The sequence below is a fragment of the Trichechus manatus genome, unplaced genomic scaffold (genome assembly GCF_000243295.1).
Source record: "Trichechus manatus latirostris isolate Lorelei unplaced genomic scaffold, TriManLat1.0 scaffold00021, whole genome shotgun sequence".
NCBI classification, from domain to species: domain Eukaryota; kingdom Metazoa; phylum Chordata; class Mammalia; order Sirenia; family Trichechidae; genus Trichechus; species Trichechus manatus.
In genome coordinates, this window is record NW_004443957.1 from 14,696,739 (window position 1) to 14,722,858 (window position 26,120).

General features: G+C 42.8%; 1 protein-coding gene across 1 annotated transcript in view; it reads right to left on the bottom strand.

The window, feature by feature from the left end:
* The window catches only part of SEC16B (SEC16 homolog B, endoplasmic reticulum export factor), a 58,974-nt gene that overhangs the window by 26,832 nt on the left and 6,022 nt on the right, over positions 1-26,120 (bottom strand). Inside the window, exons 6-15 of the mRNA XM_004372852.2 lie at positions 25,417-25,568; positions 24,982-25,043; positions 23,298-23,433; positions 22,576-22,806; positions 15,729-15,826; positions 13,753-13,834; positions 7,036-7,153; positions 5,149-5,260; positions 2,584-2,689; positions 171-311 (exon numbers count right to left, since the gene is read on the bottom strand). Of these exons, the coding sequence (XP_004372909.1) occupies positions 171-311; positions 2,584-2,689; positions 5,149-5,260; positions 7,036-7,153; positions 13,753-13,834; positions 15,729-15,826; positions 22,576-22,806; positions 23,298-23,433; positions 24,982-25,043; positions 25,417-25,568 (1,238 nt within the window). The remainder of the gene's footprint in view (positions 1-170; positions 312-2,583; positions 2,690-5,148; positions 5,261-7,035; positions 7,154-13,752; positions 13,835-15,728; positions 15,827-22,575; positions 22,807-23,297; positions 23,434-24,981; positions 25,044-25,416; positions 25,569-26,120) is intronic.

Consider the following 26,120-nt stretch of genomic DNA (forward strand, 5'->3'; position numbering starts at 1 on the left):
GGGCCTCTGCTTATCACATCTGGGCATGCACATATGGTCAAAGACAGCCATGGGTGCCAATTTTACAAGACGTTCCAAGAAGATGAAATGCAGAGTCTAAGCTGCTTTACGATGGCTTTCTCTGAACGGGGAAGATAAAACACCTGCAGAGAACCCTTTGAGAAGCTCACCTTGATGAGTTCCGCTAACAGCACGGGGTGACTGTTCTCTCCCTGGCTAAGGAGGGCCACACCAATGGCTTCACAGTAATGCAAGGCCTGGGACGTGAGGCCATAATCTGCCAGACGGGAAGCATAAAGGAGTTTATATACCTGTGAAGAGGAACAGGGCCAATGACTAGTCCATCCATGCAGGGAAAGAGAGAAAGAGAAATGTAGAGAAGACTTCTTGGAAGTCAGCTGACTGCCAGCTTCCGCTATGCTGACATTCAAATATCAACGACAGCCTGTGCTACTGGGGCTATTTTATATGTGCATGGGCACAATTCCAAATTCAGCCTGCGGTTCCTGCATCATAGAGAAAGGGATGGAAATCGCATCAGCTCAGGCATCCTAGAGCCTGGTCACCATGGAAATGTACTGGAGTACTCACTTCTTATCAGGCAGTCCCCATCTCTGGAGGGCCTGATGGATGTGGGGCATGGGACTGGGCACCAGGGTCAGAGAGAGAAGGATAGATCCTGGTGCAAGGGGCTTGAAACCCAATGGAATCCAGAGAACAGGCAAACACAGGTAAACTTTCACAGAGCAAGAGTGACAGGGTGGGATGAGGGCTTTGGAGTCAGACAGACTCAAGTTCAAATCCCAGCTCCACACTGTGCCTCAGTTTCCTCACTATAAGATGGTGATAATAATGCTGCCTATCTTCTTGGTCATTGTGAAGATTAAATGAGATAATTCATGTATTTATAACAAATGGTGTAGATGAGATTGAGCCAATACCACGTACCCCATCTGAGCCTCGGTTTCCTCATTTGTAAGAGGGGTAATAATGCCTACCTCTCATGATTAGAAATAATACACAGAAAGCATAATAGCGCAATGCCAGACATGTAGTACACTTTCAGTAAAACCAGCTAATATCATTACTGTCAGCCCAAAACAGAACCAAAATAATGGGGAGGTGGGATGAATGAAGAAAAGAAAGGTGTTGACCCTAGAGACCAAAGTGTCAGCACCCAAGAGAAGCTCGTGAGGAAAGGCTTTGCTGGAGAAGGTGGGTCTTTGGTAAAACTCTTAAAAAAGAGATGATACTATTTGAGTCATTTCTCTATACACAGTAGTTCATTCATTTTAGAGTTTTTGTTTTATGTTTAGCATTGTGTTTTTATATGTGTGCTGTTGTTTTTGCTGAACATTTATACCAGGCACTGAGGGAGATACAAGGAGCCCTGGTGGCACAGTGGTTAAAGTGATCGACTGCTAATTGAAAGGCAGGCAGTTTGAAACTACCAGCGGCTCCGCAGGAGAAAGATACGGCAGTCTGCTTCCGTAGAGATTTACAGCCTTGGAAACTCTCGGGGTTGCTGTGAGTTGGAATCGACTCAATGGCAGTGGGTGGGAGGGAGATATAAATAATCATTAGAACAGGTCTCTGCCCTAAAGAAGATCATTCAGATAGGAAGATAAGATACCTGGACGTGAAAATAATAATAATAAAGAGCAGTAGAGGTTAAATGCTAGATAGTGGTCTAGTTCAAGGGCATCCTGGAAGCCCAGCTGTGGGAGCCCTCACTGTAGGGTGAAATAATCTCTACGCCAGGCACTGTTCTACTGTGTTACAAAAATTCACTAATTCAGTCCTCGTGCCAGTTCCATTACCCAAGCACCACCATAACCCCATTTCACAGATGAGGCCACTGAGGGCCACTATTACAGTCACACTAGTAAGAGTGGCTAGGGAAGGCTTCACGGAGGAGGGGATGAAGGGGAACATACACAGGACCTGGACATGAGGATGGCATGACACTGGTATTAGACTTGTCGTCCTCTATTCAACCATAAGACATCAAGTAGAGAAGTCAAGAAGGAGGTTAGAACCTGCAATGCAGATGTTACCTGCACAGGTGAAGCCCTGAGAAGAAGAAAGAAGGATGAGGCCCAAGGACAGGACACGGAAGAATTTCCAGAGTTAGAAGGAGTCCACAAGAACTCGGAGAAGAGAGCGAGGAGCAGGATGAGGGGCCCACTGTGTTGGTCGTTGTTGCTCGCACTCTCAGGCAGGATGGCTGTGGAGGCTGAGGAGAGGACAGAGCTGTTTGGAGAGAGAAGAGTAGAAAAAGCAGCAGAGCAAGAGTGAGGAGCTGGACACCAGGACTGAGGCACAATTTTTATATGTCAGGAAGAGGCCAGAGGCGACCAGCAAAGAAGCCTCTGCGAGATTTTGCTTTCGTATCTTAAAATGTAGACCTTTAGGGGATATAAAAAGTACTCCTAAACCTCCCCATGCTTGAGGTGATGAGGAAAAGTTCAGTAGGTGATTTATTCCAGCAATATGTGGGCAATAGCAAAGCTGAGAATTCACTGCCTGGCAGCCAACCAGCCTGGCACAGTTAAGATGGAAGCCTCATCAGGGTTCACTTACCTGGAAAGAAGGGATGAAGGACTTGGAGCGGCCCAACATCTGGCAGTACTCAAAGATCTCTGTCCTCTGGATAGCCTCAGTCGTTGCAAATTTCAAAAACTCTTGGCTAAAACGAGGAAGACAACAATAAAATGGAGTGAGGTCTAGGGAAAAAATTAAAAATCCTAGAAGACAGCCAAAGACGCACTGCATTAGTTCACAGTAGCGTTTCTGAGCTGGGCTGATCACTGGGCTGCCCCAGGAGAAGGAGACTCTGGGCATCCAGTGGGAGTGTTCTGCCTCCTCTCCTCCTGCCTTCGTCAGGGTGGGGAAGGAACTCAACGAACCCTGCACCAAAGGCACTGGGAGGGTGGGAAGGGTCTCTGTCTTCCTAGTTAGAGGGTAACTTAAGACAAGCTGGACCTCAGTAGCCCAGTCTGCCCTCCATGCCAGCTCAGGGGGCACTGGGTCTTCCTCTTAAGCACCTTTAGAGTTAATCTTAGTGCCCTGAAGCCCAGAACATGCACCTGTGAAAAGCTACCCCTAGCTTGGGCAAAACCCAGCTCAGTGGACACTAGGTCCTCCTTCTAAACACACTGAGAGCTAACCTTGTTGCTGTATACCATCAAGATGATTCTGACTCATAGCAACCCTATAGGACAGCGTCAAACTGCCCCACAGCATTACCTAGGCTGTCAGCTTTATGAGAGTAGATCACGAGGTCTTTTCTCCCACGGAGCCGCTGGTGGGTTCAAACTGCTGACCTTCAGGTTAGCAGCCGAAGGCTTAACCATTGCGCCACAAGGGCTCCTGAAACCTAGTGCCCCTGAAGCCTGGAACCTGGGGAAAGCTACCCTTTATACAAAGCCACATAAAAGAGGAAATGATTTGAGGCTCCAGGAATGCTGAAAAAGGAAGGCGAGGCAGATAATGGGGAGAGCTGCTGAGCCAGAAATCAAACGACAGTTCTTACAGTGGGTGTTCATTCAGCCAATCAGGAAGGGGACTGGGTGAATGTCATCAGAGGGGGCAACAAGAGTCCCCACAAAAGAGTACCCCAAATCTCTCCCCTATACAGCTTATCATGTTTGAAATCACAGTCACCAGGGTATTTCCAGGTTAATACTTTATCTCCAGAAATTTCCTCTTGAAACGTAACATAGGAGGGGAGACATATTAACCCATACACATTAATTGTCACATTGGCAGAAAGGGACTTCTTTGACAAACACAACGCTCTACCAGAGACCAGGGCCTGGAGAGAACAGGCTCTGAGGAAGGTACGGTCCTACCACGGCAGGCAGTTTGCTACAACCTTTCAGCGTCAAGGGTTTTGCAGCCTGATTGCCTAGATTCCTAGTCCAGCTGCAGCCCATGCTGGCTGTACTAGTTAGACACCTTATTGAACCTCTCTGTGCTTTAGTTTCCCTTCTGTATGAAATAAAAATTAAGAATATACCTTCTTCATATGACAAATTTTTAATAGTTAAACAAAATACTACAAATAAAATGACTGGCATAACAAAAACCAAAAAAAAAAACCAGCTGCTGTCAATTTCAACTCATGGCAAATCCACGTGTGCAGAGTAAAACTGCGCTCCATAGGGTTTTCAAGGCTGTGACCTTTCACAAGCAGATCGTCAGACCTTTCTTCCAAGGCACCTGTGGGTGGGTTCGAACCACCAACCTTTATGGTTAGTAGTAGTTAGCACTTAACCATTTGTGCCACCCAGTGACCGGCATAACATACCAAACCAAAACCAAACCCACTGCCATGGAGTCTGACTCAGTGACCGTATAAGACAGAGAAGAACTGCCCCATAGAGTTTCCAAGGCTATAAATCTTCTCTTTCTCCCGCGAAATGGCTGGTGGATTTAAACTGCCGACCCTTTGTTTAGTAGCCAAGCTCTTAACCACTCTGCCACCAAGGCTCCTGGCGTAACATAAGAGCTTAGTAAATCTAAACTATTATGAGGAGTAGTGCAGACAGACCCAAAACACGGAGGTTTTCTAGGGAGCAAACTGGTCTGTTCGTCCGTTTACTCATTCTTTAAAGGCTTATTAAGGTCCTTCTGTGTGAAAAGCCTAATGCTACGGCCAATAGAGAATAACTGACTGGCGGGACTCTCAGTAGTCAGCTTGTGTACCAAGTCATTGTGGGCGTGCTGGAGCCCCTAGAGAGAGCTATACAGAAACTTCTTCCACTTCCCAGTTTTGCAGGATGGGCCTTAAAACAGGCCCAGGGCTGCCTAGGACTCCACAGGCACGCTAGCATATTGTTTAACAGCAGTCTCTGGTCATGGAGCCGGTGCACCACCTAGTGGCCATAATGGCACACTACAACCCAAAGGCACCAGCTCTAAGCTTCCCAGAGCAGAACCTGGGACCTGAGGCCCCCTGGTGGTGTGATGCGGCTTCCACCGGGTGCCTCCTTGCCCAGATCTGGGCAGAAAACAATCCTAAGATGAAAGGCCCAGCGCCAGCTGAAGTTCATACAATAAAATGGAAAATGAAGCCATGAAGCCAGCAAGGGTTAAAACAATCCCCTAGAAAACGTCCTTCCTACTTCCCCGAGGATCACATACCTGTGGCTGCTGCCCAGCAAGGCCAGATGGTCTGTCTTCACCGTGTAGTAGCCAAAGGGCACGTGAGCCATGAGGTAGCAGAAGTGAGCGGCCTCCACGAGCCCCTTCCCAGCTGCCGGAGGAGGAGAGTAAGACCCAGTCAGGGACCACACCCGTGTGGAGACGGTCATCGGGCGAGGGGAAAGGGGTGGAAAAGTGGATTCGGAAGGCAGAGGGGAGAAGCCTCATAAGAAGTGAATGAACTTCTTACAACACAACTCACAGACACCACACACACCCCTCCACTCCCTCCCACCAGCATTTTTGTCCTCATACATTACTTTTCAATTCTCTCTAGCCAGAACAAAGCATTATTTCATGTTCCCCTTGATGAATTTTTTTTCAATATTTTAGTTTTGTTGTTGTTGAGAATATACACAGCAAAACATACACCAATTCAACAGTTTCTAGATGTGCAATTTAGTGATAATGATTACATTCTTTGAGTTATGCAACCATTCCCACCCTCCTTCTCTGAGTTGTTCCCCGTTAACATAAATTCACTGCCCCCTAAGGTTCCTATCTAATCTTTTGAGTTGCTGTGTCATTTTGATTCCATATAGCTAGCTCTTAAAAACAGCATAAAGCTCAAGACAGACATTCTTTACTAGTTAAGCTCAACTATCATTTGGTTTTAAGAAGGCTTCAGGGGATATTTTTTGGTTTAAGGTTTAAAGATTATCTCAGGGCAACAGTTTCAGGAGTTCATCCCGCCTCCATGGCTCCAGAAAGTCTGGATTCCATGAGAACTTGAAATTCTGTCCTGCATTTTTTATTAGCAATTTTCTAGCATTTGAGTCCTTCCTGAGGATAAGACGTGATGGAGAGACACTTACACCTGAGCAAAGGAGTGGGCCGCTGGAGTGGCAGTTCTTAAACTAGGTTTCTGAGGGCACTAATGCTCCCCCTGCTAAAACTAAACAATAGGAGATTTTTCCTAAACCAAAAAAGCCAAAAACCAGACCCACTGCCGTCAAGTCAATTCCAACCCATAGCAACCCCACAGGACAGAGTAGAGCTGCCCCACAGGGTTTCCAAGGAGTGGCCGGTGGATTCGAACTGCTGACCTTCCTAATGCTTATAAAATCACACCAACTACTAAATTTTTCCCAATTTAAAAATGTTCTCCCTGATATTTCCCATTACCTTGAAATTGAATTAATTCAGGTACGTAAAGTACCAAGCAGGGTGCCTGGCACCCAAGAAGAGCCGAAAAAATGTAAGTTCCCTTTCCACCAGTGGACTGAGTAACCTGCTGTCTGACTGGGCCCAGCCTTACACATAGTTACTTTACCGGGACAGTAGTTCACAAAGTACCACAGAGAGCACCATGATTTCTAGATGTTCTGCCCCTTGAACAAATTTGAGAACCACTGAAACATTCAACAGTCTCTCAGTGTTTATAATGCCACGTTCACAGAGATACGGTAAAGAGAAAAGATGACACAATTACCCAGAGTAGTTGAAGCAAAAATAGAATTTCCGGTCTGACTGAGCTGGGTCACTGCAGGACTAATGGCAACAGTAGGCAAGGTGGCCCATGTGTTAACTCCACCTACAGGGAATCTCACCCAGGGTAGAAAATAACTGCTAAGGAGCCTTCCCCAGAAGAACACCAGGGTCCCAGGGGCGAGGCCTGCATTGGCTCACAGCAGAAATTCTGGGAAGGAGAGAGGCATTCCTTCCCCAAAACACTGAGGATCCAGCATCAAGGGAAAGCCTGAGGCATAGACTCTGGCCCCACACAGAATCTAAGAATCTAGTTCAGCATGTTTAAAGCCTGCTTAGAGATGCCCTAGAAGAGAGGAAAGAGCTGGACAAGGGGAGTAAGACTTGGTTTCTGCTTACCCAGGGTGTCGCCCATGGTGATGATCACACGCCGATGTAGCTCCGGGTCCCCAGCCTGATTCGACAGAATCACAGCCAAGTGAGGCCTCCAGTCTCCCCACCGCTTGTCCCCACAACACTGAAAAGCAGCAGAAAAAGTAAAGATTTACTGAATAATGTAGGGCTAACCAGAATGTGGAATCCCTGGATGGCGCAAACAGTTAAGCACCTGACTACTAGCCAAAAGGTTGATGATTTAAACTCACCCATGGATGCCTCAGAAGACAGGCCTGGTGATCTGCTTCCAAACAGTCACAGTTATTGAAAACCCTGAAGAGCAGTTCTACTCTGCACACGTGGGGTCACCATCAGTCCCAGAATGGACTTGACAGTGACTAATAACACCAACAACCAGAAAGTAGGCAAAGGATGTTGTTGTCTATTTCCAGGTTTGGAGGTGTTCAGGGAATGCCCATTATACTACCTGTAATGCTGCCCTTCACTGATTTCGGGTTCTCTTTTAAAAAGCAAAACTCCTAGAAGGATGAATGGGTGGGTGGGTGGGTGAGCAGGCAGATGGGCGGGCGGACGGATGGACAGAGGGAGGGAAGGACAGACAAACTGACGGACAGACAGATAGACTCAGAAACAGATAAATAAAATGACATTATTGGTCACTTACTAATTTTCAAATCTCTTCCTGGTACCCCCACCCCAAACAGCTACGGGGAAAAAAACCCAAAAACTGGTGTTTCAATAGGAGATAGATGATCAAACATCCTTGGCTCCTGAACAGAAGAGATCATATTAGCCTGTCACAGAAGTCGGGGGAGCGCTGGGTTCCTTACCAAATGGCTAATATGTTTTGGTTTTACAAAGCCCTTTCACACACATCATCTTAATTAATCTTTACAACAACCCAATAAAGTCTAACTCCTATTCCCACTTTAGGAATGAGAAAACCATGCTAAGCCGTCCAGCCAAGGCTCAATCCCCATTTATCTTCCTCCTGGTGGCAATGCAGAGGCAGCAGGACTCCACCAGAGGGCAGCAGAGTACAAACCAAAACCAATCAAACCCATTGCCGTTGAGTGGATTTCGACTCAGCGACCCTATAGGGACCCTACAGGAGAGGGAGTAGAACTACCCCATAGAGTCTCGAAGGAGGGCCTGGCTGATTTGAACTGCTGGACCTTTTGGTTAGCAGCCATAGCTCTTAACCAGTACGCCACCAGGGTTTCCAGAGTACAAACAGAGCAGTGGAAATGGAAAAGAGCCCCACACAAAGGGTGCTTTCCCTACAATCTGGAGACCTCCTTCTCCTGAATGAAAGGGAATTTCAGGGCAGGAAATATCAATAAAGAAACAGCATAATGTCACAGACACAACACAGGCCCTTTAGCTAGACCTGGATTTGAGTCTTGAGTCCTGTCTCTTGCTAGCTGTGTGACCTTGAGTAAATTTCTTAATGTCTTTGAACCTTTATTTCCTCATCTCTAAAATGGAGACCATGATTTCCACCTAATCGGGTTATTGTTGAGAATAAAATGCGATAATTATGTAAAGCACACAGCACAGTGTTTGAGTGTTTGGACTTGGTTTGCGCTTGGCAAATTATGTGTAGGTGTAAATACATTCACACACATACATACACACACACTCACACACAAACAGTGGGAAGCCCAGCAGAGAAAAGAGGTGATCTGCGAACCAATTTATTACATAGAATGGGTAGAGCATAGCTAGATTTGGAGGTCAGAACAATTGACAATTATTTGGTCTTTGTAAATACCCTAGGGAACAAAAGATGTTTATCCAGCTCCATTTTAAATTTCCTCCTTGTTAATCAGGGCGATGCAGTGTTGATGAGGAGGAAGATGATAATAAATTACAATAATGACAGACATTCTCATTTACTGAGCACTGGCCATAAACCATACCCTCTGCTAAGTATTTCTCCAACCAACAACCACATGTTCTAGGTACTATTATTATTCCCATTTTAACATATAGGCTACAAAAGAAGAAAAGCCTTTGATAAAGAAGAAAAAATACTTGGAAGTCATTCTTCTGTCTCCTCCCAGGTGATTTTTTAAAAATCACTGTAAAGCAGATCTACAGGGAGAGAGGGAGACAGAGCAAACATTTATTAAGTAACTTCAATGGACCAAGCATGGTAGTAGGTATGTTCATATATTCTCTCTCCTTTCATTTTCACACTAACTTTATTGCCTAGGTATGAAAATTTCCACAAAGATTTCCACAAGGCTCTGTGAGATTAACTAACAAGGCACGTTCATGCAGCAATAAGGAGCAGAGTCTAGATTAAACCTGTGATTAAACCCATGTCTGCGTGATTCCAGGAGCCCCAGTGATGGCAGTGATTACATTCTCAGCTGCTAACCAAAAGATCAGTGGTTGGAACCCACCAGGAGCTCCACAGGAGAAAGATGTGGCTGTCTGCTTCCATAGAGATTTACAACCTTGGAAACCCCATGGAGCAGTCCATCCTATAGGTTCTACTCTGTCCTATAGGGTCTCTATGAGTCAGAATGAACTCGATGACAGTGGATTTGGTTTTGGCTTTTGTAAGGTTCCAGTTGCCGTGCTGTTTCCACAACACCACACAGTCTATGTAACTAAAATCTAGCCTTGTTACTGAGATGCTACTGTGCCAGCAGGTCACCCACGGTGGACAAGTTCCAGCAGAACTTACAAACTAGGAAGAAAGGCTTGGCAATCTACTTCTGAAAATTAGCCAATGAAAACTCTATGGATTGCAACAAAATACTGTCTGATATAGTGATGAAAGATGAGCCCCTTAGGTTGAAGGACACTCAAAATACACAGTGACCGCAACAGTGGATTTAAGCATGCCAACAATTGTGACGATGGTGCAGGACCAAGCAATGTTTCACTCTGCTGTACATGGGAGCGGACTTGACAACAACAACAAGAAATTCATAAACTCTAAGTTCAAATATTACCTTGGCACATCACCTCTGGCTCCGCAGTTTTCTTACCTACATATATGGAAAATTTAGCTAACTCTACTTTTGAAGTGAGACCCAATGGACCGTTGATTAAATCATTCCACGCCTTTAGTGCTCCATAACACAATGCCATTTCACTGCAGAGCACAGGCATTCAGCTGAATTGTGAGGCACACTCTGTGTTCCAATATAGGCAGTTGATTTGACGATGGGGCATTAAAGTTACCATTTTTGTTTTCTTTTCTTGGAATTATCCACAAGCAATACGAATGAAAAAGCAAAAATATGAAGTCTATTTTCATTAAAACTATGCGTCAGCTAAAAGCCAAGCCTCAAAACACAAGCAAGTGCTGCCAAAAGCAATGGAGAGGTGCGCTCAGGCGGAAGCAGAGTGAGGACACCAGCGAGAGAGAGGAGCCCAGCTACCTCCATTGGCTGGGGAAAGTACAGGCTAGGCGGACTAACACGGAAAATGCTGGGTCATGAGGAAAAATCACCAGACAGCCTGGAACATGGCCCTGGCCCCTCCCCCACACAAATTTCCTAAAAATAATCGGTCCAGGGAAGACTCAACTCCTTCAAAGGTACCTAATATAAAGGAGTAAGCACAGAATATGCACAAATATACTATGAGATCAAAGGAGAAAAGTCACATGAAAAACAACTGGAAGGTAGAGAGAACATTCACCAGAAAAATGTTACCACAGAACAAAGGAAAAACTGCCACCAAACATTTCATCATGAATTTAAATAAAGGGAAACGTAATGAAACAATTTATCTATGAAGCAAAAGCATAAAGCTGAGTTACAAGAGCTCAGGAAAGAGATGGTGGGCAACAGGAGGAGATAAATGTGACCTGCAATGCTCAGGAAAGAAGTGGGAGAAAAATCAAAGAAATAAAGGTGCAAATGGAAAGAGCACGAAAATGAAGAGACACTAACAAAAACACAGGAAGGGTCAGAGAGGATGGAAACGAGAAAGGCAAAGTGAGAAATGAAGCACACAAAACAAAGTTTTTAAATCAAAGAGAAAATTATATAACTACAATTCATATATATGTGTTTGTGTATATGTATGTATATATTTCTCATATATATATATGAAATATGTGTACATAGAATTTATGAAAAGAAATCCAAAATAATAGAAGGAAACAAATATTTAAGGACATAATTCAAGAAAAATTTCCTGAACTGTAAGATATGAATACTCATATTAAAAGGGCATGCTCTGTCCCAAGAAAAAAACTGATCTAGACTGTCAACACCAAAATATATCCTAGCACAGTACATCACCAGACTTCAAAAATAAGGAAGCTGGTGATAGGGAACCCAAGGTTGAGTAAGGATATTGTTGATGTGTTGTGAGATTGTTAACCATTGTCATAGGGCAACATTTGTAGTAACTGTTAAACGAGAAACTATTTTGTTCTGTAAGCCTTCATCTTAAGTGAGAATAACAGCACAATTGGAAGAGCATAGTCAATGTCACTGAACTGTGCATATAGAAATTTTTGAAACGGTGTATCTTTGGCTATGTGTATTTTCACCAAAAAAAAAAAAAAAGGTTGAGAAGTTAGAGGGTGAATATCTTGTGGGGTTGTTAACCAATGTCATAAAACAACATGTGTACTACTGTTTCATGAGAAACTATTTGTTCTGTAAGCCTTCACTTGAAGTACAATAAAATATATATATAAAAGAAAAAAGAAAAAAAAATAAGGAAGTAATACTTTGGGGCAAAAAGACCAAGACTTTTAAAATGGGAAAAATATTAAGTTGGCCTCAGACTTCTCCTCAGCCATATTCAACTCTAGAAGACAGTGGAGCAACACATACAAAATCAAATATATCCAGCTTTGAAGGATCATTCACAGGGGTGGAAATGCTTTCCTGAAGGGAAAAGAAGGATCACTTTGCTGTGGGAAGCCTGGAGAACAGTCACGGGGTCTCTTGCTGTCCACAACGAAGCAGGCCACTGTGGTGTAGAGAGAGGTAGCTGTGGCACTGTGCAAAGGGCAAAGTCTTTAGCATCAGACACACTGGGCTGATCCTCACTCTACTACTATCTGTGTGATCTTGGGTTACTCTACACCTTTGCACCTCAGTTTCCACATCTGCAAAATAACTCCTACCTCCATGGGTTAAATGAAATAATATACATCAAAGTGCTTAACACAGGGCCAGGGACAGGATACAAAAAAAAACCAAACCCATTGCTGATTCTGACTCACCGCGACCCTATAGGACAGAGCAGAACTGCCCCATAGAGTTTCCAAGGAGCGCCTGGTGGATTTGAACATGCCAACCTTTTGGTTAACAGCTGAGCACTTAACCACTATGCCTCCAGGGTTTCTAGGCACATGATAGGTGACTAATAAATAATACTTATTCTTAATTAAAACCATTACTGCATTCCTGAGCAGTCTCTACCCCCAAACCCTTAGGATGCTGGGGTGTTGAAGGAGTCCTGTCACAAATGATACTGTGACAGAGAAACAACCCTCGTGGCACACCAGTTAAGCACTCGGCTGCTAACTGAAAGGTTGGTGGTCCAAACTCACCCAGTGGCTCCATGGGAGGAAGACCTGGTGATCTTCTCCCATAAAGATGACAACCTAGAAAACCTTGTGGGGCAGTTCTGCTCTGTCACGTGCGGTCACTACAAGTCAGAATCAATTTGATGGCACCCAACAACAACAATCCTGGAATGTTATGGATTGAATTGTGTCCCCCTAAAATATATGTTAGAATCTTAATCCCTATACCTGTGGATGTAATCTCGTTCGGGAATAGGGTTTTCTTTGTTATGTTAATGAGGCTATATCAGTGTAGGGTGTGTCCTAACCCTAATCACTTTTGAGTTATAAAAAGAGCAGATTTGACACAGAAGCAAGCACAAAGAAAGGCGGAGGGGGGGAGATAGATGCGATGAGAAGATCTCCAAGTAACAGGAACGCTGAGGCTACAGAAGCTGAAAAACAAAAGGATCTTTCCCAAGAGTCGACAGAGAGAAAACCTTTCCCCAGAGCCAGTGCCTTGATTCAGACTACTAGCCTCCTAAACTGTGAGAGTGAGTCAGAATGACTCCACAGCACCTAACAACAACAACAACCTGTGAGAAAATAAATTTCTGTTCTTTAAAGCCACCCTCTTGTGGTGTTTCTGTTATAGCAGCACCAGGAACAGTGGTGTCACTACAGGGATGTAGGGGGAGTGGACCACACCCCCTGACACTATCAGAGGGGGTGACACCAAAATGACCCCACGGTCCACAGCAGCAGCCACGGCTGCGGCAGCAGCAGCAGTGGGCCAGGGTCTTGGGGAGATGGGCCATCAAGGCAGTGTTGTCACTAGGGTTGGTGTCACACTCTCCCTTGTCACCCACCAGTCACTAGGGTTCGTGTCAACCAATGCAGTAACTCATCACCACCCCCTCCCCCATCACCCTCCAGTCAGGGTGCAGGCAGCCAGACCATAGTGCCCTCCACTGGTGGAGAGGAGGGCCTCTACCTTGGTCAATGGGAAAGGGGAAGAGCTGTAGGGGTGGGGGGAGGTCAGGAGGGGTGGGGCCACACACCTCAGCACTTGACCCTGCGTGGTGGTGGGAGGGGCAGGGCCACTCCGCCCCTGGGGGGTGGGGGTCGCCAGCCAGCCTGCCCATGGAGGGGGTGACACCATGAGTTACTGCACTGGGTGACACCAACTCCAGTGACACCACTGACTAGGAATCTAAGACAGGTACCGTGGCTGCTTGTGGAATCCTCCCCGACATGAGCTGGAAGAGGGTCTGCAATGGGTCGTTGAGCGCCAGCGTGCTGGTAAAGCTGCAGAGAGAGGTGACCATCATTGGGACCATGCCAAGAGAACCTCTTTACCCATTTCCAGTGAGGGAAAAGACCTTCCCTATTTCCATTTGATTTTAGCGGCTTTGTTTGGAACATGAGCTTCTCTTTGCTTTGTACCGTGCCTTTGTTACATCCTCCATTTGGTGAAGACTAGCAGGATCTTCATTCCACCATACACCCCAAGAAGATCTCATTGCTGGGGGATATTTCTGCACTTTGGCACTGATGCCCTAACTCTTGGTTAACAATCTCTATATGCTTTCTTCTATCACGGAGATGACTTGCCATCATCTGAAAAGACCCCTGGAAAGTCCCAGTGGTTAACCTGGAAGCTCTTCTCTGTGGACCTCTGCTTCCCAGCCACCCCTCTACTCCTACTCCACAACATCCCTCCTCCTTTCCAAGCCCAGAGCTCTCAGTGTCATTTTTCTGGCTCATCACAGGCCTGGGTCTGTAGTGTTTTTATTCACAAGCAAGAAATAGCCATTTTCCATAACCAAAGAGGCATGGAACAGGGACCAGAAATGATGCAGCTGATGACAAACCATGGGATACGCTTAACAAGGATATAATAAGCTCTACAGCTGATAGGGGATTTAAGCACACTCAGTAAGAGATATCTTTCACAATTCATTGGGCTCCATCAAAAATCAATGGCCCAAGGCAAAAATCTGTACTAGAGATGTGTGCTATAATGTGGGGTTGGGGGATGTTCCTTTCCAAAACCCAAAGGAAAATCATTCCTCAGAACACCATCTTTTATTTAATAGCACCCTTGCTTCAGGAGCTCAGAGCTCTTATCATAATAAAACTTCAGTGCTCCTCACCATCCCAGAGTCTGAAAATAATGAAGTGTGCAGTGATGTTACTTCCTAGTCCCTGGGAAGACTGAGGTTTCAAGTAACGAAGGCCAACATGAATAATGAGCTGCTAGGTAGTGTGGCAACCATTAGGCCCACAGACTGATCTTAAAGTGGAGGCGTCTGTCTTTTTATCCAACTGTTTGTCCAATAGGATTTATGGCCAAGCCTGAAGGCCTTATTCACAAACCCTTCTCCAGTACCCTCTACACCTACCACCTCCATTTTATCTTGATTTTCTTTTGCTCTGTTTCATTTCCCAATTCCAAACTCCTGGCTCTGTACCCTCACCTCAGTCTCTGTTTGCTCCTGGTCTGGGCATTGTACATCTTCTTCTATCTTCCTGACTCCATCTCAGCATCCAGATCTTAGCGTGCCACCATGATTTCTAACTAAGTACATTTCTTCAGTCTCAATATCTCTCCCACTGACCTTGATGAAGACTTCCAGATCTAATTCCCAGTCCTATAAACTCTGTTTCCTACCACAGCTCACCATCCTGTTACACCACACCAAAAAAAAAAAAAAAAACAAACCCATTGCCATCGAGTCGATTCCAAGCCATATCGACCTATTTCTCAGTATCCTGGTCCACACTGCAAGACTAAGAAGTAGACAATTACATATATCAAAAACCCTCAGTCCTAAGGCTCTGTCAATTATGCTTAAGTGATCATCTCTTCCCTCACTGATGGAATGAGCTAGAGTAGCCACTCACAAAGAAAGAAGACTACAACAATGTACAAATTTATTCAATTTTTTTGAAACTCCAACCCTGGAAAATTACTCAAATGTTTGGTTCAACTTAGCAGGTAGAAACAAATGTAACTGTGTCTAGGTTATAAGAATCTGGAGAAGGGAAAGGCTACATTCATCTCAGAAAAGAGAAATTGAGAAGATGCTTGGAATGTGGGGTTCTGAGTTCTACTTTCATTTCTTCCCACCCTCACCCCCACCTTTGCTGGGAAGACCTCTCTGCTCCACTGGCCTCCTTTGCATAGGCCCTGACTCACCCACTCATGGCCCAGCTGTAGGTCCTTGGGTCCATCTTGCTGGACAGGAACAAAGCGTGGCCCCACAAGTGGTTCTTCATGGCCCATTCCAAGGCTTCCTGAAAACCAGACACATCACACTCAGTATTGGCTTACTCACCTTCCTCTAACAACAACGACAACAATCAATCAATCAAGAACCTACTAAGTTTACATACCGTGGCACCCCAAGCAGCAGAGGCTGGACTTCCAGGAAGACTCTTTTAGGGCCTCACATATGAAGAAGGAGTAGAGGGGAAGTAACAGGGACAGTATTTCTCTCTAGGTTGTACCCTTCTTCACCTTATCAAAATCCACTAGGTTATTTCATTAGCTTCCCATCAAATATAGTTGCAGTTAACCTTATCTCCTTAGCAAAACTCAGAAAATACTTTTATGAACTTAAGCTGAGGAACTAAAACTGAGGAAAGCACTTCAACCCAGGGATTGAATCTCAAAACACAAGTAGCAAAATTGTATTCATACAGGGTATATTAAAAGAACAGTGTCTTTGTTAACAACAGTGGCAGAAACTACTAGTTGCTCACCAAAATCCATGTTCTCCTTCCTGGACAAAGAGCTAGACTACATTTTCCCACCTGCCTTGCACCCAGGTATGGCTGCGTTCTAGGCAATGCAATGGAATGGAAGTGAGATGTGCCACTTTCAGGTTTGACCCTTAAAACAACCCACATGAAATCCTCCATGTCCTTTTCTCCATCTAGTTGTATAAAATGGAGAGGACTACACGGTAAAGATGGAAGAGCCTCCAACATCCTGAGTGCCGGAATGACTACGTGGAGGAGACCTGCCCAGTACAGTACTCTTACATGAGTAGAAAAAAACTACAGTTACTATTTAATCTGGTATTTGTTGCTGTAGTTAGCTGCCATTGAGTTTGCCCCCAAATCGTGCCAACCCCATGCACAATGGAACAAAACGATGGGTCGCAGATCAGACCATTGTGATCCATAGCGTTTTTATTGGCTTATTTTCGGAAGTAGATTTCCAGGCCTTTCTTCCTAGTCTGTCTTAGTCTGGAAGCTCTGCTGAAACACGCAAGCCTTCACTGATAGACAGGTGGTGGCCGCACATGAGGTGCGCTGGCAGGAATCAAACCCAGGTCTCCCACATGGGAGGGTAAATTGGTACAAACTCTAATTCTATCACTGAACCACTAATGTCCTCACTAAGCCAGTACACATACTAGCCAGTGGCAACCTACTCCACTTATTACTGCAACTAATTACAAGTTAGCTATCAGATGCCTTCATGTACCAAATTAATGACACCATTAACTGGGTAAGATAGGTTAGGGTAACAAATCAAAGAAAACCAAACATTTTCCTATTCATTTTATTTTCAGAAGTATTTACTAAGGACCTAATTTCCTTGGTGCCAAAAAATAATGTGATTTTTGAATAGGAAGTCACTAATGAGGTGATTCCACCTCCAAATGTATTTTCATTGGAGAGAAGGAGAGTGAAAATCAATAAATGAATGAACATTAATGAAAAAGAGAAGAAATTCAAACAAACCACAGTTAGGGAATTCAGCCTCACATCCAGTGCAAGTAAAAAAATGACATTAAAAGCTACTCTTTTTGTATGCTTAAACCATCTCATAATAACTATTAAAAAAAAAAAAAGAGTTACTAGTGCTTGGTTAGGAATCATCAGTTTATTCAAAAACCTGCCTCTCCAAAAATATACTTAAGACTAACTGAAGAAATTTGAGAACTTTTATCAAGGTCTATCAATCTCACATACTGCCAGAAATAAGACCCAGTAAAATATTAACAAACTTTTACAGGTATTTTTATATCCCACTCCTTCATGAAACCCCTGAACTCTGCAGTGCTCTATCTATTCCTTGCTTACCTTTGGGTCAAGTTCTGAAAAGCAGTGTGGTGGAGTGGTTAGAAGCACAGGCTCAGGCCTCAGGCTTCCTGGATATAAACCTTGTCTCTATCCCTTACTAACTTTCCCCATCTTTGAATAAGCAGAGCAAGAATAGATATAACTTACAGGATTTGTATAAAGATTAAATGAGATGATGCATGTAAAGTCTTAAGCAAGTGCCTGGCAGGTAAAAAGTACTTAAGAAATATTTGCTTTTGTTATTGTTGTTGTTGTTATAAAAAAAAAAAAAACAAACCCATTGCCGACGAGTCAATTCCGACTCACAGAGACCCTAAAGGACAGAGTAGAACTGCCCCATAGGTTTCCAAGGAGCAGCTGGTGGATTCAAACTGCTGATCTTTGGTTAGCAGCCAAGCTCTTAACCACTATGTCACCAGGGTTCCACTGTTGTTATAGTCATCACTTATTTTTCTTACAGGCAGAGATCATAACTGATTTATCTTGGTATCCCCCACTAAGGTATGGTTCAGTACCTTAGAAGTAGCAGCTGCTTAAAAAATGTTTATTGAATAAATTAATCACGGGTAAAATGGCAAGTTCCTAATATATATTGAATATATGTAGGAAATGACTATAATCTGATCCCGCTAACTTTCACTGGGTACCATTTCTAGAACTCATTTAAAAGATAACATCGCATAACCAAAAAAAGAAAAGAAATCCAAGAGATTAAAAGGTTTAAATACAAAAGGAAGTCACAAAAGTACTTGAACTTTACTTTTATAAATTAATTTGAAGTAGGAAAAACCTTCCTAAGTATGACCCCAAAAATCATAAAATAAAGATGGATAAATGCAACTATATAAAAATAAAAAATAATTTTGCATATGCAAAGTGAAAGACAAATTTTTTTTAAAACAGAGAAAATATTTGCAACCCAGGTCACGTTCAAGCACAATTTGTGACTTGGGACAGGAAGTCTTAAAATGTAAAGAACTCCTACAAATCATAGAGCAAAGAGCAAAAACTCAATAGGAAAACATGAAAAATACATGAAAACAAAAGTTCACAGATAAAAAGATACTCAACTTCATTCATAACAAGAAAGATGCAAATAATTACAAAAGATTTTTCTCCCTCTCAGATTGGCACATATTGAAAAGCTTGAAAACACACTGGGATGGTAAGGATGTGGGAAAACATGCACCCTTCTACACTGCTGGTACGGTAAATTGGTACAATCTCTAAAAAGGCAATTTGCAATATCTATCAAAATTAAAAACCACATACCCTTTGACCCAATATTTCCACTTCTAGGAATTTATCTTATATATATTCTCTCACACTGGGCAAAATAATAACGGCAATTCATTGTAGCATGGCTTGTAACAGCAAAGGATCGGAAAAAATCTAAATGTCAATCTATAGGGGTTTCATTAAACAAATTATAATTTACCCATAGAACACTGTGCAGCCATAAGAAATAATGAGAAAACTCTTATGTATGATATAGAGCAAGGGTCAGCAAGCAATGGCCTGAGGGCCAAATCCAGCCCACCGCCTAAGGCTAAGAATAGTTCTGTTTTTAAATGGTTGGGAAAAATAAAATATACATATGTATTTTGTGACATGAAAATTACTTAATTCAAATTTTCATGTCCATAAATAAAGTTTTATTGGAACATGCCTACACTCATTCATTTATGTATTGTCTAGGACTACTTTCACACTACAATGGCAGAGCTGAGTAGTTGAAACAGAGACCCTACAGCCTGCAATGCCTAAAATATTTACTATCTGTTCCTTTAAAAAAAAAGGGTTTGCCAACCTCTGATATAGAGTGTTTTCTAATATATTTTGTTAAATGAAAAAATTGATATTTGTAATATGCAGAAATGGCATATAGTATGCTATAGAGTAGAACTGATGCCTTCGAATTATGGTGTTGGTGAAGAATAGTGAATATACCATGGACTGCCAAAAGAACGAACAAATCTGTTTTAGAAGAAGTACAGCCAGAATGCTCCTTAGAAGCAAGTATGGCAAGGCTACGTCTCACATACTTTCGACATGTTATCGAGAGGGATCAGTCCCTGGAGAAGGGCATCATTCTTGGTAAAGTAGAGGGTCAGTGAAAAAGAGGAAGACCCTCAACGAGGTGGACTGACACAGTGCTGCAACAGTGGACTCAAGCCTAACAACGATTGTGAGGACGGCACAGGACCGGGCAGTGTTTCATTCTGCTGTGCATAAGGTCACTAGGAGTCGGAACCGACTCGACGGCACCTAACAACAACAACTACATGCTATAAAGTAAAAAAAAGGAGAAGTAATTATACGTGCAGAAAATAACTCTGTATATTTCAGACAGAGAAATCAGGTGGCTGGGAGATGGAAGGTGTTCTTTATTATATCCCTTTAAATTTCAATTCTTGAATTACGTGAATATATTCAAATATTTTAACTCACTGTATTATTTTTGTAAAATGTGAATTCAACTTCAAAATTAAATAAGATATCACTCTATCTGTTGAACTAAACAATTCAATACTGGTAGGCATAGCTTAGATACAGCTGGTAAAAGTATCATCTGTAAACAACCTTTGTTCATCTATACAACCTTTTTAAAAGTGCATACCCTTTTCAAAACTTACTATAAACCTACAGTAATCAAAACAGTATGGTGTTGACTTAAAGACAGACACATAGGTCAATGGAATAGAATTGGGAGTCCAAAAATAATCTATTGAGAGTCCAATAGATTTTGGCAAAGGGTGCCAAGACCATTCATTTGGGAAAGAATAGTCTATCCAAAAAATGACACTGAGACAACTGTATATTCACAGGCAAAAGAATGAAGTTGGAATCTTCCCTCACACAATATACTTAAATTAACTCAACATGGATCAAAAACCTAAATTTAAGAGTTAAAATTATAAAACTTTTAGAAGAAAATATAGCAACAATTCTTTATGACCTTGAATTTGGCAATGATTTCTTAAATATGACACCAAAAGCACAAGCAACAAAAGAGAAAAAAAAAGATAAATTGTACTTCATCAAAATTTTAAAATTTTGTGCATTAAAAGGTGTAGTATCCAGAATATATAAAGAACTCTTACAACTCAACAATAAAAAACAAACAGCCAATTTAAAAAATGAGCAAAGGACTTGAACAGACATTACTCCAAAAAAGAAATACAAATGGCCAAGCAAAGGAAAATATGTTCAACGACATTAGTCATTAGAGAAATGCAAATCAAAACTACAATAAGATATGTCTTCACATCCACTAGGATGGTCATGGAAGGAAGGAAGAGAGGCAGGGAGGAAGGGGAGAAGGAAAGGGAAGGAGGGAGGGAGGGAACAATGAAGTCACTGGGGAAAACAATTTGGCAGTTCCTGAATAAGTTAAACATAGAATTACCATATGACCCAGAAATTCCACTCCTAGATACATATCTGTCTTAGTTATCTAGTGCTGCCATAACAGAAATACCACAAATGGGTGGCTTTAACAGAAATTTATTTTCTGTTAGAATTCAATCCATAACAATACCAAAAGAACGGAAAACAGGTATTCATACACAAACTTGTACACAAATGTTCATGGCAGCTCTATTCCTAATAGCCAAAAGATGAAAACAACCCAAACGCTCATCAGCAGATGAATGGATAAACAAATGTAGTACATACATACAATGGAATATTACTAGGTCATAAGAAGAAATGAAGCACTGATACATGCCACTACATGAATGAAACTGGAAAACATTATGGTAAGTGAAAGAAGCTATTCACAAAAAGCCACATATTGTATGATTCCATTTTCTGAACTATCCAAAACAGGCAAACGCATAGACAGACAGATTAGTGGTTGCCAGGGTCTCGGGAGATGGCAATGGGGAAAAACTGCTTAATGGGTATGAGGTTTTGGTTTGGAGTAATAAAAAGTTCTGAAACTAGATAGTGGTGATAGGCACACAACAATGTGAATGTACTTAACACCACTAAATGGTATCCTTTAAAATGGTAAATTTTGTTACCACTTTAGTCCACTAAATCCACTTCTAGTAATCAATCCTAAAGAAATAATAAAAAGATCAGCCAAAGACATATAACAAGATTTCAAATGGCATAACTTATAATGGGTGACAAAATTGTAAACAGCCTAAATATTCAACAATAGCAGATTTGTTAAATACAATATGATACGTTCACATAATGGAATATTGTTTAATCATTGCTTTTAAATGGTGTTTTAAAGCATACCTAACGCCATGGGGATATTTCAGCATATAATGTTAAGTGAAAAAAATTTGTATATGTAATTTAACGTGCATAGAAATGTATATATGTGTGCATAGCAAAATGCTAAGATTTAGAGATATCAAAACATTAACAGTGCCCTGAAACTATTGCCCTGAGATAATCTTTAAACCTTAAACCAAAAATATCCCCTGAAGTCTTCTTAAACCAAACAGTAGTTAAGCTTAACTAGTAAAAAATATCGCCTTGAACATTATGCTCTTTTAAGAACTATCTGGGATCAAACTGCCAACAGCAACGTGAAGTTACTAGATAGGAGACTTAGACAGCAGTGAGTTTATGTTAATGGGAGAGGAAAAACTCAGAAAAGGAGGGAGAGAATGGTTGCACAACTCGAGGAATATAATCAAAGTCACTGAATTGTACGTGTAGAAACTGTTGAACAGTGTATGTTTTGTTGTATATATTCTCAACAACAAAAACAAAATAAATAAATTTTTTAAAATGTTAACAGCAGTTATCTTTTAATGGTAGGATTACTGGTGTTTTTATTTTCTTCTTTGTACCTTTCTGAAGTTTCCAAATGCTCTAGGATGAGTGTATAATACTCATAAAATTGAAGGAGGGGTGAGTGATGGGGAGAGATGGTAGTTACTTTTCTAAAAGCATAAAACAAGCATTAGGCAGGGCATACTTGCCTTCTTTCTTCCATAGTAGAGCAGTTTTGTGAATTTCTCCACAACCTGCGCAGGTGTCTCCACACTTGGGGGGATCTCCCCAGTGAGCAGGTTTGGGGTCCCTGAGCTCAGCACTGGCCAGTCCTCATCCGTCAGGTTGATGAGGTTGGCCACAGGGCGTTGCCTCTTGTACTTCTCCAGCTTCTTGCAGTCTTGCATCAGCAGCTCAGCTATGTCAGATCCCACCATGGACTGCAAGGCAAAGGGGGTCATCCTAGGGGGAGAACCCTCTTAGGCTTGCTAGCATCCCAGGCTGGGGAAGGAAGGCACCAGAGCATCGTGCGTCTTCATAAGGAGGCCAGTCATGCAAACACAAACACAAAGCAGTCCTTTCTTGGGTTTCTGAATGTCAAAATTCAGCTACACTATCATGGTTATTTTCACCCTGCCAGAAGCCACAAAGGTTACCAGAAATATTCACAGTTTCATAGGTGTGTTACCTGGCTGGTGTAACAGCCCAAGAACTGGACGAAAATCTCCACTCAGTGGGGAGGAACAGAGGAACAGTTAGCGTTAGCAAACTGGTGGTGATATTTGAGAAATTTTTCCCTTGGGGCAATTGCTCACTTGTTAAATATTGTGTTCACAATCATACCACAGGCCTACTCCTCATCCATCCCAAAAAGAGTTAAATTTCAGTCCAGTCTACACCTGCCTACCCCCATCAGAGCAGTAATACTTACCCCATTCTGCCGACAAAGGAGAACCAGCAGTTGCCACAGCAGAGCCAAGTCTCTGCTCCTCGGTGTCTCTGATTTGCAGCTCTGAGCTGCTTTCTGTTGGCAAAACGTCATGATATCCACCTTGTGTACATCTTCCCTATGGGAGATTTCAGGGAGCAAAGAGTGAGTGGGTGGACACTTCCCTGTACAGGACCCCAGTATGAGAGCCACTGGTTGGGCTGAGATTTAGATAGAAGCCTGACAACCCCAGGCTGGGGTGATGAGTCTATACAACAGGAAAGGACTTCAGAGATTATCTCCTACATCCCCCCCATTTTGAAGATGAGGACACTGAGGCCTTGAAGTGACTGCATAGGGTGGCAGATAAGACAGCAGACTTTAAAGTCACACAGATCCTGGGTTTAAATCTGGTTCTACCACTTTTCACTTTAGACAAGTTACTTATTTTCTCTAAGACTCAATTTTTCCCCTTAAAATGAGGATAATAAAAAAACCTACCTCCATACGAAGATGAATTAGAAAATTGTGTGTGGCAAATATTAAGTGCTCAATAAATAGGCATTATTATTTGCTCACACTCATTTAATAAAATCAAAGCCAAGTTGGAACCAGTACCCTAGTGTTCTAGTACCCAACTCGGTGGTCTACCCCACATCTGTATCCCCAGAAGAGAGACAACAATCATTTTTAATTGAAAGGGCTGTCAAAATACTATATGAGGATATTCTTGGGCGGTAGTCACTTCAGAATAACATTAGATTTATAGAGCAGGGATGCTATATAAAGAGTTTTATCTCACTTGAGTCTCCCAGCTACCACTTGGAGTAGACAGAGTGGACATTACATCATTTCTCAGATGAAAAAGCTGAAGCTCAGAGAGCTAACTGATCTGTCCACCACATGGACCCACTAGTTAGTAGGATACCCGGGCTTGGGTCCTAGGTCCTCGGGCATCCAGCCAGGACTCTCTCCACAACAAAAACCCAAAAACTCATTGCCGTCGAGTTGATTCCAACTCATAGCGATCCTGTAGGACAGAGTAGAACTGCCTCATAGGGTTTCCAAGGCTGTAAATCTTTACAGAAGCAGACTGCCACATCTTTCTCCTGTGGAGCATTTGGTGGGTTCAAACTGCCAGCCTTTCAGTTAGCAGCCAAGTGCTTAACCACTGCGCCACTACAGCATCCTGAATATATTTATCAAAAGCATGACAAGGAATTTAAAAGCAGTTCTAGCTCATTCCTGAAGAGGGCAGACTTGGACACTGTTCAGTAACTCCAACGCTTAAACTGACAAGTTCTCCAAAAAAAGGCCACTGTTGCAAGAATTTTTTCACTATGATCCCCTTGTCTATGATTTCCCAGGTGCTGCTCTGCTTCTCTACTAATATCTATTAATCACACTGAATGCTAAAACTTCCTACTACATAACTTCTGCAAAATAGAACTGATTTTAGATTTTTTAATTTTTATGTTAATTTTTCTTTCTGCCCTTCAACTATAGAACCTCTTGACAAAATGGCTCCAGCCACATTAGACTCTATCGTAGCACAGAGAATTCTACTCCAACAGGGTAAACATTTTCTTCCAAGAGAGCTAAGAACAAATCCCCCAAGTGCTGATCTGGGCAGAAAGGTTTTCTAACTTTCAAGAGCCCTTCCTCAGCAGCTCTTGCAGCAGTGCACCTGATCAGGGGTCCTGAGAAAGTTCTCATCTCTTCTTGTTCCTCAGAGTCACCAAGAATAACCTGGAACAAAAAAAGCAGATTTGGTGTTTAAGACTATGTCCACCCAATGCCCCTGTTAGTCAAGCCCAGCGTCAGAACTCGGGGATGTTGTCCTAGGATACTGTCAGTGCCTTGTGGAGGCGGTAGACAGACCAAAGGGAGTTATCCTGTTGCTGAAGATAAGTCATTAACATCTCAGGAAAAAACAGAACTCTAGCATCACTGCTTCCAGAAAAGAGTCACCCCCACTTCCTGTACCCCCAAACCCAGGGAATGCATGGCCCAGTTCCTCACCAAAGTGCCCCATTCCTGGAGATGCCTGGGAAAGGAAGTATGTTAAGAGTAGTTGGGTGAGTAGCACGCTGGCATTCCAAGGGCACAGAATCTTGTTTACCTCCATGCTGTGCAATTCAACAAGGGCTGTTTGCCCATCAGTGGGAGACCTTGGACCCACACACACCAGCTGACCTCCTGGTCCAAAACTCACAGGCACATGGGGGACGTAGAACTTCATGGGGGCCTTGGGACCAGCTGTTGAGACATCCTCTGACCAACAGACACAGATGAACACTGTTAGCAGTCCCACCACTGCTTCTTTAGTTTAGAAACATGCCAAAAACATATTATCTGTCCAAATTCCACCCAGACAAGATTCTGTGTAGGGACATAACTTCAGAAGGCTCATGCTCAAAGTTAGATTTAAGGCTCTAAGAATACATCAGAATATAATGCAAGGATTTAATGATTTGGTCTAAATGATAACCCTTCAGGCCTGGTCTCCCAATGATGGTGAGAGGCCCAGGGGTCTCTGGCTCTGGTAGACTCCCCGGCTTTCACAGTCCCTCTACACATGAAAAGAGTTTTCCACACTAGACCAAGCAATTGTACCTTCTGTCCTGCCTTTGCTTTACGTAGTTCTCTCTGGTCTTTATTTTCCTCACCCATTATTTCAAACACTTTTCAGTGCTTCTTACACAGCCTGATAATGGTTAGGGGCAGTGTCCCCTTCCAAGAATCAGCTATGGTGCAATTGCCAGTACAAAGGAAATGTTGGAAATGGAGCCATCCAGTTGGCCTCTGCCAAGGAGACCACAGAAG